This window comes from Salvelinus fontinalis, chromosome 9, assembly GCF_029448725.1.
Source record: "Salvelinus fontinalis isolate EN_2023a chromosome 9, ASM2944872v1, whole genome shotgun sequence".
Classification (NCBI taxonomy): domain Eukaryota; kingdom Metazoa; phylum Chordata; class Actinopteri; order Salmoniformes; family Salmonidae; genus Salvelinus; species Salvelinus fontinalis.
The window spans coordinates 17627022-17639518 of NC_074673.1; the positions used below are offsets into that span (position 1 = coordinate 17627022).

The following is a 12497-nucleotide window of genomic DNA, read 5'->3' on the forward strand; positions in this document are numbered from 1 at the left end:
CATACCATAAATATGTTATCAGACTGTCATCTAATGAGTTTTTTTGTTGGTTAGGGGCTATAAATATCTTAGTTTAGCCGAATTGGTGATGGCTACTGGTGTTGGTGGACAAATAAAAGATGGTGGAATATGCTAATGTGTTTTTAGGTAATAGATGTACATCTTTACATATTGTGTCTTCCCTGTAAAACATTTTAAAAATCGGAAATGTTGACTGGATTCATAAGATCTGTGTCTTTCATTAGCTGTATTGGACTTTAATGTGTGAAAGTTAAATATTTTAAAAAAATATTTTTTTTGAATTTCGCGGCACTGGTTTTTCAGTGGGGGGGGGGGGGGGGTGTGCCGCTAGCGCCACGCTGATCCTAGACAGGTTAAACCTACAAAATAACAAACGTGACTAACCTTAAACAGTCCTGTGTGGTCCAAACACTGACACAGGAAACAAACACCCACAAAACACCAGTGAAACCCTGGCTGCCTTTGTATGACTCTCAATTAGAGACAAACAATACACACCTGTCTCTAATTGAGAATCATACCAGGCCGAACACAAAACCTCACATAGAAATACAAACATAGACAAACCCACCCAACTCACGCCCTGACCAACTAAAATGAATACAAAACAAAGAAAAACAGGTCAGGAACGTGACAGAACCCCCCCCTTAAGGTGCGAACTCCGGGCGCACCAGCACAAAGTCTAGGGGAGGGTCTGGGTGGGCGTCTGTCCACGGTGGCGGCTCTGGCGCTGGTCGTGGTCCCCACCCCACCATAATCAATCCCCGCTTCTTTATCCCCCTCCCAATGACCACCCTCCCACTAACCCCACCTAAATGAAGGGGCAGCACCGGAATAAGGGGCAGCACCGGGATAAGGGGCAGCACCGGGATAAGGGGCGGCAGGTCCTGGCTGAGGGACTCCGGCAGGTCCTGGCTGAGGGACTCCGGCAGGTCCTGGCTGAGGGACTCCGGCAGGTCCTGGCTGAGGGACTCCGGCAGGTCCTGGCTGAGGGACTCCGGCAGGTCCTGGCTGAGGGACTCCGGCAGGTCCTGGCTGAGGGACTCCGGCAGGTCCTGGCTGAGGGACTCCGGCAGGTCCTGGCTGAGGGACTCCGGCAGGTCCTGGCTGAGGGACTCCGGCAGGTCCTGGCTGAGGGACTCCGGCAGGTCCTGGCTGAGGGACTCCGGCAGGTCCTGGCTGAGGGACTCCGGCAGGTCCTGGCTGAGGGACTCCGGCAGGTCCTGGCTGAGGGACTCCGGCAGGTCCTGGCTGAGGGACTCCGGCAGGTCCTGGTTGAGGGACTCCGGCAGGTCCTGGGCGTAGGGACTCCGGCAGGTCCTGGGCGTAGGGACTCCGGCAGGTCCTGGGCGTAGGGACTCCGGCAGGTCCGGGCGTAGGGACTCCGGCAGGTCCGGGCGTAGGGACTCCGGCAGGTCCGGGCGTAGGGACTCCGGCAGGTCCGGGCGTAGGGACTCCGGCAGGTCCGGGCGTAGGGACTCCGGCAGGTCCGGGCTGAGGGACTCCGGCAGGTCCGGGCTGAGGGACTCCGGCAGATCCGGGCTGAGGGACTCCGGCAGATCCGGGCTGAGGGACTCCGGCAGATCCGGACTGTAGGGCAGCTCCGGCAGATCCGGACTGTAGGGCAGCTCCGGACTGTAGGGCAGCTCCGGACTGTAGGGCAGCTCCGGACTGTAGGGCAGCTCCGGACTGTAGGGCAGCTCCGGACTGTAGGGCAGCTCCGGACTGGCGGGCGTCTCTGGCAGCTCCTGACTGGCGGGCGTCTCTGGCAGCTCCTGACTGGCGGGCGTCTCTGGCAGCTCCTGACTGGCGGGCGTCTCTGGCAGCTCCTGACTGGCGGGCGTCTCTGGCAGCTCCTGACTGGCGGGCGTCTCTGGCAGCTCCTGACTGGCGGGCGTCTCTGGCAGCTCCTGACTGGCGGGCGTCTCTGGCAGCTCCTGACTGGCGGGCGTCTCTGGCAGCTCCTGACTGACGGGCGTCTCTGGCAGCTCCTGACTGGCGGGCGTCTCTGGCAACTCCTGACTGACGGACGGCTCTAGCGGCTCCTGACTGACGGACGGCTCTACTGGCTCGGGACAGACGGGCGGCTCTAATGGCTCGTGGCAGACGGATGACTCAGACGGCGCTGGGCAGACAGATGGCTCAGACGGCGCTGGGCAGACAGATGGCTCAGACGGCGCTGGGCAGACAGATGGCTCAGACGGCGCTGGGCAGACAGATGGCTCAGACGGCGCTGGGCAGACAGATGGTTCAGACGGCGCTGGGCAGACAGATGGCTCAGACGGCGCTGGGCAGACAGATGGCTCAGACGGCGCTGGGCAGACAGATGGCTCAGACGGCGCTGGGCAGACGGGCCGTTCAGGCACCGCTGGGCAGACGGCAGACTCTGGCCGGCTGAGACGCACTATAGGCCTGGTGCGTGGTACCGGAACTGGAGGTACCGGGCTGAGGGCACGCACCTCAGGGCGAGTGCGGGGAACAGGAACAGGGCACACTGGACTCCCGTGGCGCACTCTAGGCCTGGTGCGTGGTACCGGAACTGGAGGTACCGGGCTGAGGGCACGCACCTCAGGGCGAGTGCGGGGAGAAGGAACAGTGCGCCCAGGGCTATGGAGACGCACAGGAGGCTTGGTGCGTGGTGTAGGCACTGATGGTACTGGGCTGGGGTGGGAAGGTGGCGCCGGATATACCGGACCGTGAAGGAGGACACGCGCTCTTGAGCACCGAGCCTCTCCAACCTTACCAGGTTGAATGGTCCCCGTAGCCCTGCCAGTGCGGCGAGGTGGAATAGCCCGCACTGGGCTATGCAGGCGAACCGGGGACACCACCTGTAAGGCTGGTGCCATGTACGCCGGCCCGAGGAGACGTACTGGATGCCAGATACGTTGGGCCAGCTTCATGGCATCCGGCTCGATGCCCAACCTAGCCCTCCCAGTGCGGCAAGGTGGAATAGCCCGCACTGGGTTAAGCACGCGTACTGGGGACACCGTGCGCTTTACCGCATAACACGGTGTCTGACCAGTACGACGCCCTCTCACTCCACGGCAAGCCCGGGGAGTTGGCTCAGGTATCCAACCCGGCTTCGCCACACTCCCCTTTAGCCTCCCCCCAAGAAATTTTTGGGTGAGCCTCTCGGGCTTCCGTGCTAGCCGCGTACCCTCATACCTTCGGCTCCTCTCTCCGGTTGCCTCTGCTCTCCTCGCTGCCTCCAGCTGTTCCCATGGGAGGCGATCCTTTCCAGCCAGGATCTCCTCCCATGTGTAGCAACCCTTGCCGTTCAAGACGTCTTCCCATGTCCATTCCTCTGTCTGTCTCTGCTGCTGTCGCTGCCCTTCTCCACTCCGCTTGGTCCTCTTGTGGTGGGTGTTTCTGTTAAGGCAGTCAATGTTGTTCTCCTCCTCAAACGAGGAGGAGCATGGATAGGACCAAGATGCGGAGAGGTAAGTGTTCATGATTTAATGAAACAACAAGAAAACACTTAAACCTACAAAATAACAAACGTGACTAACCTTAAACAGTCCTGTGTGGTCCAAACACTGACACAGGAAACAAACACCCACAAAACACCAGTGAAACCCTGGCTGCCTTTGTATGACTCTCAATTAGAGACAAACAATACACACCTGTCTCTAATTGAGAATCATACCAGGCCGAACACAAAACCTCACATAGAAATACAAACATAGACAAACCCACCCAACTCACGCCCTGACCAACTAAAATGAATACAAAACAAAGGAAAACAGGTCAGGAACGTGACAGTTATTCCTTTGTGTAATGAAGAAGTACGGCCATCTTGAAGGAGGGTCACTCGAAGTGTCCTGTTTGTTAGAAGCGCGTGACCAGAAAGCTAGCTACAGTTGGTTTTAATCCTGTATTGAACACAGATCATCCCGTCTTCAATTTTATCGATTATTTACGTTAAAAAAAATCCTAAAGTTGTATTACAAAAGTAGTTTGAAATTTTTTGGCAAAGTTTATAGGTAACCTTTGAGGTTTTTTGTAGTCACGTTTCACAATTTGGAACCGGTGTTTTTCTGGATCAAACACGCCAAATAAATTTACATTTTGGATATATATCGACGGAATTAATCAAAGAAAAGGACCATTTGTGATGTTTATGGGACATATTGGAGTGCCAACAACAGAAGCTCGTCAAAGGTAAGGCATGAATTATATTTTTATTTCTGCGTTTTGTGTCGCGCCTGCAGGGTCGAAATATGCTTCTCTCTCTGTGTTTACAATGGTGCTATCCTCAGATAATAGCATCGTTTGCTTTCGCCGAAAAGCCTATTTGAATTCTGACATGTTGGCTGGAATCAGAACCAGTGTAGCTTTAATTTGGTATCTTTCATGTGTGATTTAATGAAAGTTAGATTTTTATAATAATTTTTATGGTAATTAATTTGAATTTGGCGCTCTGCATTTTCTCTGGCTTTTTGCCAAGTGAGACTGTAGCATCCCGCCTAAACTCTGATTTTTGGATATAAATTTGAACTTTACCGAACAAAACATACATGTATTGTGTAACATGAAGTCCTATGAGTGTCATCTGATGAAGATCATCAAAGGTTAGTGATACATTTTATCTCTATTTCTGCTTTTTGTTACTCCTCTCTTTGGCTGGAAAAATGGCTGTCTTTTTCTGTGACTTGGCTCTAACCTAACATAATCGTTTGTGGTGCTTTTGTCGTAAAACCTTTTTGAAATCGGACACTTTGGCTGGATTTACAACAAGTGTATCTTTAAAATGGTGTAAAATACTTGTATGTTTGAGGACTTTAAATGATGGGATTTCTGTTGTTTTGAATTTTGCGCCCTGCAGTTTCACTGGCTGTTGACGAGGTGGGACGCTACCGTCCCACATACCCCAGTGAGGTTATAAATCTCAGTAGTTCTAAACCTGTGACTGCCTCCTGCCTACTTCTCTCTGCACTTGTGACAGAATGACAGACCCAACAAAACAGGAAGCAGCAGGACATCCCAACCTCTCCGCTATCGGAGTGAAGCGCCTATACCACGACTCGTGCCTGGAGCACATCGGGACTGCCATGGACAAGGTGCTCCGGACCGTACGCCACCTGCAGGCAACACCACCACCTTCCCAGCTCGCTGCGGTCGTTCCAGCCACCCCACCACCATTTACATCACCCAGTCCAATCAGCAACGTCCACCTGCCCCTCCCGTAGCGGTTTGATGGCACGCCAGCTCACTGTAGGGGGTTTCTCCTGCAGTGGGACCTCCACCTTGCCCGTTATGCCGGGACGGCCTACGAGAGGGCCAGGGGGCCTTGGTGATCTCGGTGCTGACAGGCCCGGCTCTGGAGTGGGCTCACGTAGTCTGGGAAAGGGACGGACTAGAATTGCAGTCCTATGAGCGTCTCCTCCATCTACACCAGGGGTCCAAGACAGCATCTGAGTATGCTCTGGATTTCCGGACGGTAGCTGCGTTCACTGGCTTGAACGACCAGGCCCTGTTGATAATTTTCCGCAGCGGGCTACAGGCGGACATCCAGACCAAGCTGGCCTGTTGCGATGAGGACCTCACGCTGGACCAGCTCATCGCCATGGCCATCCGCCTGGATAATCTCCTGGATGCCGTCCCCCATCCCAGGGTTTTGAGTATCTCCCAGGAACCTCCAGCGAGACTGAGCTCATGGAAGTGGGCACAATGCACCTTCCCCAGAGGAACGTCAACGCCGCCATCAACAGGGTCTCTGCTCCTTTTGCGGGGAGTCGGACCACCCCTGGAACACATGTCCCAGAAGGAGAACCAGGCGAGGAAGCGACAGGCCAAGAAGCGCTCCTGCACCTTCCCAGGTAGGCGTGGACGTGCCTTGATCTTATCTGTCCACCCAGACCGTCCTCCTTCCTGTCACCTTCCTGGACTATCCTGGCCCCCCACTGAGTCCTGCCCTAGTGGACTCAGGTTCTGCAGGAAATTTCCTAGACCAGTCAGTGGCCTTATCCTTACACATTCCTCTAGTCCCTTTACAACCCCCTATCCCAGTCCATGCCCTAGACAACCGTCCCCTAGGAACAAGACTGGTGTGCCAGACCACGATTCCCATTTCCCTCACAGTTGCTCACAACCACCATGAACGCATCACTTTCCTCATCTTAGACTCTCCTGCATAGCCCGTAGTTTTAGGTTTCCCCTGGTTACAGTTGCATAACCCCAGGACATCGTGGACAGAGAGGAGGCTATTGGGTTGGTTGCAGGAGTGTCAGGGAAGGTGTCTCTGGTTCAATTTGTGCCGCATCTTTGGAAAGTCCGGACCAGGCCACCCACATCCCTATCCCTGAGAAATACCGGGACCAACAGGTGGCTTTTTTGAAGACTCTTGCCACATGCCTGCCCCCTCATCGCCCATGGGACTGCACTATCGACCTACTGCCTGGTTCTACCCTCCCGCGGGGGCACATCTACCCTATCTCGCATGCAGAGACCAAAGCCATGGAGGTCTACGTTGAGGAGGTACTTGCCTCCGGCCTCCGGCCTCCTCCAGCTTCTTTTTCTTGAAGAAAAAGGACGGAGGTCTCTACCCCGTATCGATTACCGGACGCTGAATAGGGCAACTGTTAAATTCAGTTATCCCCTGCCTCTCATACCCACTGTGATCGAACAGATGCACGGTGCTCAGTACTTTACTAAACTGGATTTATGCAGTGCCTACAACCCGGTGCACATCAGAGAGGGGGATGAATGGAAGACCGCCTTCAGCACCAGCACCGGGCACTATGAATACAGGGAAATGCCCTACGGCCTGACAAATGCACACTTGGTGTTACAATCCTTCATTAACAAGGTGTTTAGAGACATGTTGGATCGCTGTGTAGTGGTGTACATAGACGACATCTTGGTGTACGCCACTACATGCAAGCAACATGTCTCTCATGTCAGGTACGTTTTGGAGAAGCTGATAGGGTATCGCCTGTACGCCAAGGTGGAGAAGTGCCTTTTCTTCCAGCAGGAGGTCTCCTTACTGGGCTATCGGATATCCAACGCGGGAGTGGAGATGGATGAGCAGAGGGTCAGTGCAGTATGGTCGTGGCCTGTTCCATCCAACATAAAGGCGGTGCAGCGCTCCTAGGTTTTGCCAATTATTTCAGGTGCTTTATTTGGGGTTTCAGCACAGTGGTGGCCCCTCTCACATCTCTTCTGAAGGGAGGTTCACGACAGCTGCACTGGACTGAGGAGGACAATGAAGCCTTCCGTGCGCTAAAGGAAGGTTTTACGAACGCACCTGTTCTGGCTCATCCTGACCCGTCTCTTCCCTTCCTCGTGGAGGTGGATGTCTCCGAGGTTGGAGTAGGGGCTGTTCTCTCCCAACGCACTGGATCGCCGCCTAAATTCCATCTATGTGCCTTCTACTCATGAAAGCTGTCTCCCCCGGAGCGTAATTACAACATGGGGGGGGATCTTGAGTTGCTGGCCGTCAAGAAGGCGCTGAAAACATGGTGGCACTAGCTGGAGTGTGGTCAACACCCATTCCTGGTTTGGACGGAACACCGGAACCTAGAGTATATTCGGGCAGCGAGGCTGAACCCGCGTCAGGCCAAGTGGGCCCTATTCTTCGCCAGGTTTGACTTTACCCTCTCCTCCCGCCTAGGATCTAAGAACGTCAAGGCCGGTGCGTTGTCCCGGGTGCATGACCCAGAGGATCGGAGGGTACTGTCACACCAGCCTTTGCTTTGGTTCCCCCTCCTGTCCAGCTCAGGCGTCGCCTGTGACAATGTTGCGTTAGGAGGTAGGTGAAGGAGTCAGGCGCAGGAGAGCAGAGATGTCTGAGATGCGTACTTTTAATAGGCAAGTCCACCAAATACAGGTATGGCACAATCCAAAAGTCAAACGCCATTTACAACAGAGACACCCGTTCCTCACGCAAGGAGGAACTAACAAAGCTCCTAAATAACACACTCTTATTTAATGCGTGAAACAAAAAAATGAGCACAACCTCAACGAGCTACATCACAAAATAAAACAATCCCGCACAAACCTAGGCAGGCAACAGGGTAAATATATACACACAGAAATTAAGGCAAATGAAACCAGGTGTGAAAGAACCAAATACAAAACAAACAGAAAAGGAAAAAAGGATCGGTGATGGCTAGTAGGGCGGCGACGACGACCGCCGAGTGCCGCCTGAACAGGGAGAGGAACTACCTTCGGTGGAAGTCGTGACATCGCCGAGTCTTCTATCTGCTGCCGAACCTGTTGCTGGCAAACGCCCTTCACTCATCAACCCCGGACTTGTCTCGTCATCATTACACACACACCTGGTTCCAAACCCCCACTCTATCACTGTATATATACTCAGTCATTGTATATGTTGCTTGTTTTCCTGAGAGGAATCTCTCCTAGTTTTTCCTGAGTACTTTATTATTTTGCACTTTGGGTTTCGTCCCGCTTTTCTATATGGTGCTTTAATTTATCTCAGTAGTTCTAAACCTGCGACTGCATCCTGCCTACTACTCTCTACACTTGTGACAAGATTGAGGAGGCAAGGCTGGAGCGTGATGGGCGCATTTCCGGAAGATGACTTAGAAGCCCTGCGTTTCTAGGCCAAGAGCAGGGAATTCAAACTCAATCAGGGCACAGCTCGCTCCCCTCCTCCCTCTCTGCATCTCTCCCTCCCTCATTCCCTCTCTGTCTGTCTCTATAGACCTCAGCAACGACGCCAGAAAAAGAACAGAGATAGAAAAGTGTGTCGGCAACATAGTGATTGATCCTACTCTCTGGTTCCTCGCAGGGCACCTAAAGTTTTCCAAAATGAGTGATGGGTTCGTTTTAGGAGTGACTAGCTAGGCATTTCCAATTTAACCAGTCAATGGATATTAGTACGATTAGTACGATTTGGAGACGTTTGACTAATTTTGAGCTAATTTTTCCCCCCACAGCACTCTCTCTGTCTCAGCTTTGTCTCTCACACTCACACAAGATACACATCCGACCCCATCCATTTAGACCCTATCTCTCCGTCCATCACCCAGGAGCCCCAGGACTGTCCCAACCCCAGACTCTGCAGTGACCTCCACATTGGGCTTTTCAGCTCAGCCTGCCCCCTATCCATGGGCCACGGTCACAAGCAAGGGGAGGAGGAAATGATTGGCTGTGATCAATAATGCATCGACTACATTAAAGCCCATAAATAAGAAATGGCTGGTAAGAACCCGGAAGTCCTCTTTAAGATAGTATTTCCCCACAACTCGACTGTTCTAACCAGGGCAGAGCGGAGGGAGAGATGGAGAGGTGGTGGAGAGAGCTGGAGAGAAAGAGAGAGAGTGACGGAGAGGTGATGGGGAAGTGTGCGTGCATGTGCATGTGTCATTTCCAGAGAAACAGAGAGAGACAGGTAAAAAGAAAGAGGTATTCTAACCTTGTAGGGAATATTTATCTCTTTATTCTGACATTTCTTCCATGTTAACTCTATCCCTGCCTTTTCTCTTTCTCTCTAGACAAAATGGCCTCTCCTGCGGGTCGGGTAGAATATACTGTATAAGTTATTACATCCATGGCTCCTAGGGCTGAGCCAGGACAATTGCAATAGAAATAGTTCATTTATCAACGTAGGGGAGCCATGTAAATATATTTGTAATTATGTCAAACAGCAGGGAGACATTTTGGTTGACTGGAGATAAAAGATGAAGTTGCCTAACACAAAAAAGCCTTTCTGAGTTTCTCCCTTAACTCAGCTTCTCCCCCTCATGTCAGGCATGGGGGAATGGTGTGTGTGTTTGTCTGTGTGTGCGTGTGCATATGTGTGTTTGTTTGAGTGTCTACTCTTTGATGAGGTGCCCTTGTTGGCTAAGAGGTGTGTTGAGGTGCAGAACCAGAGGTCTTTGTATCTGCAGCCAGAAGAGAAGTATGCACATATACATAACAGAACATACACAAACACTGCAGAGCAAACTCACATGTGCACTCACATATACATACACACACTGCAGAGCAAAACAAACAAACACACACACACACACAGAGGTGGGCTTAGTAGGGCTCAGAGATAGCTGCATGCCTGCTCCTGGTTAATGGATGTGGTGCTCTGCTGCCTGAGACAGCACCTCAGTCTAAGGCTGGGGAGCAGGAGAGGGAGGAAGGACAGAGGAATGCGTGGTACAGGTTGTTAAAAGAAGTGAGAACAGAGGATAGGCTCTTTGACCAGATCCCAACAAGAGAGGATAGGAGAGAGAGGATAGGAGAGAGGGATGTTCGGATTCAGACAGAGTAAGCGCCAGCAGAGATGTGGTCTTTCGGAGGGGAAAGGGGGTAAGAAGAGAGAATGGTTAGAAGTACAGAGAAAGATCAGTTAGCAGAGTGGGGATATAAAACGTTTGAGGGGGAAGAGTAGGAAGTGGGTAGAAGGAAGGGAGGAAAGGATATAGAGAAAAAGAGGAGGATAAGTGTGCAGACGTGAGGAGGAGTATGTCTGTTTCTTGTCTTCTCTCTCTCAGGGAGGACGGGGAGACGTAAGAGGAGGGATGAGAGGAGGAGGATGAGAGCAGGAGGGGAGAACTATGTATTTTTCCTCTCCCTTCTCTCTCGGTTCTGTCGTTCTATCACCCTCAGAACGTTGTCCAATTAAGGGATATGATTAGTGCAGCCTGTCCCCAGTGGAATGGAATCTATTAAACTCTATCTGATTGCTACAGGCTCCACCAATTTGGCAATCACTTTATCTGCGTCACTCGACAGCCACTAAGTAGAAAGATTTCTATACAAAATGTCAAAATTAAGACTTGATTGGTGACATGTAGTTTGTGCGTCTGTGTGTGTTTGTGTGTGTGTGAGAAAGAGAGAGAGATTTTCTTCTCACGAAGATGTTCTTGTGTGTCTCGTTCCATCAGACTCCCTGAGCCGAGACGAGACCCCAGGGACTACGGAGAGGGCAGATCCGGATCCTCAATGGGTCACGCCCCCTGACAAATCACCTCCCACTCCTCTCTCTCCTCCTACCTCTGTCCAGGAGACCAACACTAGAGAGAGTCTCCTTTCCTCTTCATGTCTGCTGACGTTGGAGTGACCTTGAAGAAGGCTGCTGGTGGTGTAACAAAATGGATCTTATTGCTTTCAGAACTTTTAAAACTACAATAACTATTTTAATTGAGGAGCATGACATCCATGCAATCAATTTCCGTCAGGCTCAGTTTTCACACCCAATCAGATCCTTGGCTGATGAGCTTGGCTTAGAGAGGACTGTGGGTAGGAAAGCGTAGCGGCTGAGTGCCTGCTAAAACCCAGCTGAGGTCAGGAATAGAACATGAAATCCTGAATGTGACACGCTGTGCTTTACTTTAATTTCTTTTGTATATTATGTTTTGACAAGCAGTCTTGAAAATAGAAAAGTTGACTGGTGACAGGACTTAGATCAGAGGAGGAATATAGAATGTACAGTACAAGGTGGGTGTTCCTGTTTTATACTCTAAAGGGAAATGTATTACAGGTGTCTCAAAAATCTTCCTTGACGTATAAACACAACCTAGCACTCACCTCTCATCTCCTCTCCTCTTCTTATTCTACCTCCTTCAAATTCTCCCCACACCCTCCTCTTGTGTGTGTGTTTGTCAGATCCATCATCAGATGAAGCATTGACACATTATTAATTTGTGAGAGCTGCGGAGTACATGCTAGGTGAAAATCAAAGTGTATTTTGCCTGTATGTAATAGTCCTCTGTGCAGTGTCAGCATTCTCTAATACCACGCCTCATTACCCCGAGACAATCTGCACAGACAGTACAGTCCTGACTCCTGATGACTAACTTCACGCAGTACTATGTCATACTCCATCATGTCTTTCAATATTCACATACAGAGGGTGTGTGTGTGTGTGTGTTTTGTTTGTGATATGATCTAGAGACAAGTCTTAATGTTAAAGGAGAAGGTGACCGTTGACCTAATCAATATGACTTGAGTTGTGAACAGGACTCAGCCCTACCCAATGGATCATGTTATTTTGTAGCAGTCATATAATGATTTCTAGAAAGAGATGCATTGATTGTTTCTATTCAGCAATAATGGTAAGAGTAAAGAGGGTGAAAGGAAAATATTCAAGACAATAAATTGTTTAAATTTTTGTTGTTGCCTTAAATTAATTAATAAATTAAATGACAGATAATGGTTTCAGAAGCCTATTGTCTCCCTTAGTAATGTGTTACACAAGCTGAGTCCTGTGAAGAGGTGTTTTCCAGTCCCATATCAATCAAATGGATTTATAAAGCCCTTTTTACATCGGCCGATGTCACAAAGTGCTGTACAGAAACCCAGCCTAAAACCCCAAACAGCAAGCAATGCAGAGGTAGTTGCACAGTGGCTAGGAAAAACTCCCTAGAAAGGCAAGAACCTAGGAAGAAACCTAGAGAGGTACCAGGCTCTGAGTGGTGGCCAGTACTCTTCTGGCTGTGCTGGGTGGAGATTATAACAGTACATGGCCAAGATGTGCAAACGTTCATAGATGACCAGCAAGGTCAAATAATAAT

The 12497-nt window shown here is 50.9% G+C and overlaps 1 protein-coding gene across 11 annotated transcripts in view; it reads left to right on the forward strand.

The window, feature by feature from the left end:
- The window catches only part of LOC129862183 (tripartite motif-containing protein 44-like), a 115921-nt gene extending 103827 nt beyond the window's left edge, over positions 1 to 12094 (forward strand). For 6 of the 11 annotated variants that reach the window (XM_055933585.1, XM_055933584.1, XM_055933591.1 and 3 more), the window contains exon 7: positions 10869 to 10961. In XM_055933585.1, coding sequence (XP_055789560.1) covers positions 10869 to 10877 — 9 coding nt within the window. In that variant the 3' untranslated portion in view covers positions 10878 to 10961. Of the gene's footprint in view, positions 1 to 9014; positions 9187 to 10868 lie in introns of all 11 variants that reach the window. The other 5 variants (XR_008760731.1, XR_008760732.1, XM_055933587.1 and 2 more) reach the window with 3 other exon arrangements.
- The last annotated feature ends 403 nt before the right edge of the window (positions 12095 to 12497 follow it).